Raw genomic sequence first — 5,528 nt, 5'->3', positions numbered from 1 at the left:
CAATCAGAAACCACACCAGCATCGCTGACTTCCTGCTCCTGGGCTTCTCTGAACACCCAGAGCAGCCGCCCCTCCTGTTTGGGCTCTTCCTGGGCATGTACCTGGTGACCGTGTTGGGGAACCTGCTCATCATCCTGGCCGTAGTTGCTGACCAGCACCTCCACACCCCCATGTACTTCTTCCTGGCCAACCTGTCCCTCATCGATACCTGCTTCTCCTGCACCATTGTCCCCAAGGTGCTGGTGAACATCCTCACACAACACCACACCATCTCTCACACTGGGTGCCTCGTGCAGATGTACTTCTTCATGGCACTGGCCCTGCTGGACGACTTCCTGCTGGCCGTGATGGCATACGACCGCTACGTGGCCATCTGTCTTCCTCTCCACTACACCACGATCATGTGTCCCCAGCGCTGCCTGCTGCTGGTCGCCGCATCCTGGCTCTGCGCGCACCTCCTGGCCTTCTCCCTCACCCTCCTCATGTCTCAGTTCTCCTTCTGTGCCTCCCATTCCATCCCACACTTTTTCTGTGACCTTCTCCCTCTCCTCAAACTTGCCTGCTCAGACACCCAGATCTTTCAGGTCACGATGTTTGCTGAAGCAGCCCTCTCGGGTGTGGTCCCTCTCGCCTGTGTCCTGGTCTCTTATGCCCACATCATGCACACCATCCTCAAGGTCCCCTCGGCTGGGGGGAAGCACAAAGTCTTCTCGACCTGTGGCTCTCACCTGACAGTGGTCACTCTCTTCTACGGAACTGTCTTTCTGGTGTATTTCCAGCCCTCATCCTCCTACTCGGCAGACACTGGAATGGTGGCATCTGTGGTATACACGATGGTCACCCCCATGCTGAACCCCTTCATCTACAGCCTGAGGAACAGGGACATAAAGGGGGCTCTGTGGAGGCTCTCAGGCTGGAGAAGATGCTCTATTCTGTAAAGGGTCCTGCCCCAGACTGGAAGGTCAGGCTCTCTGAAATGCCTTCTCCCTGCACTTCTCCACTGCAATTTTGAAAACTCAAGCTCAAGGTAGGATGGATGCTCGGTGTTCACGAGCAGGTTCAATAAACAGAGAATGCCTGGCAGCACAGAAGTAGAGTAAGATCAATTGGCCAAGGATACAGCTCAACATGGAAGAAGGAGTGACCAGCAATGGCCAGCAATCCCTACAGGGTGACTTGATTAGTGGGTATAAGCGTCCAAGCAGATTCAAACCACAAAGTGGGAATTTCCAAAAGAACATCAGACAGAACTCAGGTTCTGGGATGAAGGCAGGTATCAGCTCAGTCTATGACTAACAGGTCCCCCTCACCTATAAGCAATGCTCACAAGAGATGGAAGGGTCAAGTGCTCCGAGTTTCAGGGACCATTTCCAAGCCCAGCTTTGGAAGCAATTCACTGAGAGGGGCTAACCTACACACAGAGAAGGCTGAACCAAGAAAACACATTCTTTGCTGGGACTGAGAGAACAAGAAGAATTCTAGGGGAAAAACTGGGCACAGAGAGTTCAGAGGACTGGCCCCAAAACACACTACAGGGATCAGATCTTAGATTGTGACAAAGAGTGATTATTAGTTATGGACAAGTCCTTGATTCTTTGGTTTTTAAACTCTGGGTTATTTCATTTGTCTCAACTGCAGAATAATACATGCTCATTATAGTAAATTTGTAAAACCTAGACAAATAGTAAAAAGGAAAACATGTACTATCCCTCCTTATAAAGAAAATTATTGATAATACTTTACAGTATTTCCCACTTAGCTTTTTCTAATGACTTTTTGTCTTATTATGTCAAGAAAATACTGCTGGTACAATTATATATACTTTTTTTGCTTAATCTTATAACATGAGTTGTCTCCATATTATTACCTCTTCCTGAACATTTGGCTCTCTGAGATTATGTCACAAAAAACTTCCATGATGTATATGGCGTTTCACCATGGTTGGATGATTAGGGGGTTCTGAAGCTTTCACTGTTACAAATAATGATGCAGTCAGAAAGGATGAACACCCAACTTTTACATCAGCATGGATGGGACTGGAGGAGATTATGCTCAGTGAAAGAAGTCAAGCAGAGAAAGTCAATGATCATATGGTTTCACTTATTTGTGGAACGTAAGGAATAGCAGGGAGGACATCAGGAGAAGGAAGGGGAAAGTGAAGGGGGGGAAATCAGAGGGAGAGATGAACCATGAGAGACGATGGACTCCGAGAAACAAACTGAGGGTTTCAGAGGGGAGGGGGGTGGGGGGATGGGTTAGCCCGGTGATGGGTATTAAGACGGGCACATCACGTACTGCATGGCGCACTGGGTGTTATACGAAAACAGTGAACCGTGGATCACTACATCAAAAACTAATGATGTATTGTATGGTGACTAACATAATAAAGTAAAATAAAAAAAAACTATGATGCAAATAAATTTGCAAATGCAAATGCAAAAAAAGAAATGATTTTCCTATATTCATAGTCTGTTACATTTAATATTTTCAAAAGTAGAATATCGAAGTAGTACCTTTTGAGGGCCCTTTAACCATTCTGCCAAGATGCTCAAATGATTTAGAGTGCCCATTAGACTACATCCTCTCCATATTTTGATGTTCACATTTTCTCCTTAATTATAACTGATATGATAGCCAAAATGGTATCTCTTTGACTTAGTTTTAATTTCTTTGATTCTTGGTGAAGGAACTGTTTACCTGAGTCTGTTAACTATTTTTTTTCATTTCATTCTTTTTTAAGTTTTTTCTTTTTTTGTTATTATAATTCCAGTGTAATTAACATACAGTGCTATATCATTTTTAAATTGAAGTGTGGTTGACAAATAGTATGTAGTATAATAATATTAGTTTCAGATGTATGGCATAGTAATTGGACAACCATATACACCACAAAATGCTCCCCACAATAAATTTATATTTGAGAGTTGGGAAACTCAGCTAGAAATAATCTTAGGAGGAAAAGAAATCATAATGGCTATTAGAAAATACTGTTATCTGAATGAAAACCAATTATGAAAAATTATTTACAAGAAATTCTTCACAGAAAAATTAGTTATAAGCAAATGTTAGAAAAGCAAAGGCTATAAAATACTAAGCCTAGAATCCATCCGAAAAAGAATATCAATCCAAGCAAGAAAACAGATGAGAACAAAATATGATAAAATAGAATAAAACATACAACAGAGAAGACCTACAAAGCTAAAAGATATTTTGAAAAGATAACTTACATTCCTCTGATGAAAATGGTTATATGGGGAAAAGACCAATCATCAATAAGAAGAAAGAAAAGAGTGACATTACCTCTGATATTCAAATAAAGAGGTTATTATGAACAATGTTATATACATTTTAAAATTTAGATTAAATAGACAAACTTCTAGGAAAACATAATTCATCAAAGCTAATATAGTAAGAAAAAGAAAACCTAAATAAATCTATAACCATTGGGAAAGCTTCATTAGCAGCCCTTCCTTAAAGAAATATTCAGGCCCAAATGGCTGCAAGAGTGAGTTTCTATACACAATTCAAGAAGGAAAACTTTTCAGGCTTGCAAACCCTTTCAAAAAAAAATAGAGAATGAAGGAACACTCACCCAATTCCCTTTATGAGATTAACACAAACTTCATACCAAAAGCTGACAAGAACATTGCAAACAATTACAACAAGAAGTTGATCTCCACGAAGATTAATACATCAAAGAAATTTATAAAATAAATGCACCAATTCAAAGTAAAATATTAGCAATACAATCACAACAATGCAGAAGAAAATAAGACGCATCATTTCCCAGTTGAGTTTTCCCAGGAAGGAAAGGTGGATTTCAAATTCAAAACTCAACCAAAGTAAGCCACCATATTTATACAGCAAAGGACAAAAATCATCTGATGCAAGAAAAACATCTCAACAGATGGAAGAAAAAACATGTCATAAACTTCAACATCCACTCACTGGAAAGTCCTCTTGGCAAAATGGGGATGGAAGAAAACTTTCTTAATCTGAAAAAGTTGCCTTTTTTTTTAAACATACAGCATATATAATACATAGGGTTATACATTTAAATCTCTGCTATCTAAACAGGGAACAAGACGGAATACCAGCTCTCACCACAGCTCTCCCACACTCTCCCTGAGGTCTCTTCAGGGCAGTCAGAGGAGAGAAAAGAAAGGAAGGATGTAAATTCTCTACAGGAAGAAAGGCTGCATTTTGTTTACAGATAACATTTCCATACAACTGCCATTCAAAAGAGTCTATGTAGGAATCATTGGAATAATTAGTCATCATCCTGCAAAAACAAATACAAAATAAACACACACACACCCACTTCCTTACATAAAAGAAAAATAATTCCAGGTGCACTGAAGAACTGATTGGGACAAGCAAAATTATAAAGTTTTTACAGAAGAATGCTGGAAAATATCTTCCTGAACTCACGAAAGAAAGGACCTCTTCAACCAGACACAAATAAAGCACTCGGAAAAAAAAAAAACTGATGTATTCAATCGGTTAAAATAAAAATACTGATGTCGCAAACAGCTCTATAAACAGTGAAATGACAAACTGGAGAGAGAGGAAATGTTTATCATGTATATAAATCCACAAAGGACTAGGATCTAGAATAAATAGTTCTACAGAGTTCTATAAATAAATCAGAATATTTAACTGATACAGATAACCAAATGGAAAAATGAAAAAAAAAAAAATGAAACAAGCAGTTTCAAAATAAGGAAATAAAAATACTGATGAGCGGCACCGGGGTGGCTCACTCCAGCCTCCCACTCTTGATTTCCCCTCGAGTCAGGATCCCCGGCTGGTGAGAGCAAGCCCTGGGCCAGGCTCCATCCACAAGCCTGAGTCAGCTTCTCTCCTCCCTGTCTCCCTAGTCCTCCCTCTGCTCCCTTCTCTCTTGCTCTTTCACTCTCTCTCTAAATAAATAAATCTTTTCTTAAGTGCTAAGGAGTATTTATAAGGAACTCAATCTCATAATTAATCACTGAAATATAAAAATCAAACCATCAGGAAAAGGACCCCCAAACCACACACACAGCAACATGACCCCAGTAGAAAAGGCTGAAACCACCACGAGCCATCCAGGATGTGGTCCAACGAGTACTCTCACACATTGCTGGTACAAGTGCAATTTGGGACAATCTCCTTGGAGGTCAGTTTCACAATGTGTACTAAACTGAAGGACATGGACATCTTCGAACCCAGCGTATGGGTATGTACACAAGAGAAAGGAATGCACGTGTGCACCAAGACTCGGGTGCCGGAATGATCATCCCGGTATTATTCCTAATAGCCAAAGAGCCAGCTATGCCTTCCACACTAGACTGCATGAGTAATATGTGGTGTTGTCCTACAATGAAGCAACTCACAGCAATGGTAATGGACACACTGCCACTATACACATCTATCTAGATGAAGCTCGCATAAGTAAAAATAGCAAACAAAAGGAGCCAGAGAAAAGAATACACAGTGGATGAGCGCATTCACTTAAAGTTCAGAAACAGGCAAAGCTAAAAGAAACT

The 5,528-nt window shown here is 40.6% G+C and overlaps 1 protein-coding gene across 1 annotated transcript; it reads left to right on the top strand.

The window, feature by feature from the left end:
• Positions 1-5: 5 nt before the first annotated feature.
• Positions 6-938, top strand: LOC112818950 (olfactory receptor 1G1-like; the record flags this gene model as incomplete). Its single annotated transcript, XM_025866012.1, has 1 exon — positions 6-938. A coding segment is annotated over one exon (933 nt), but the record flags the coding sequence as incomplete, so codon positions are not given.
• Between the last annotated feature and the right edge of the window lie 4,590 nt (positions 939-5,528).

The sequence above is a fragment of the Callorhinus ursinus genome, unplaced genomic scaffold (assembly GCF_003265705.2).
Source record: "Callorhinus ursinus isolate GAN/ISIS: 27379988/994484 unplaced genomic scaffold, GSC_fseal_2.0 scaffold1856, whole genome shotgun sequence".
Taxonomy (NCBI): Eukaryota; Metazoa; Chordata; class Mammalia; order Carnivora; family Otariidae; genus Callorhinus; species Callorhinus ursinus.
Note: the sequence above shows the minus strand (reverse complement) of the source record. Positions and strands in the feature narration are given on the sequence as shown.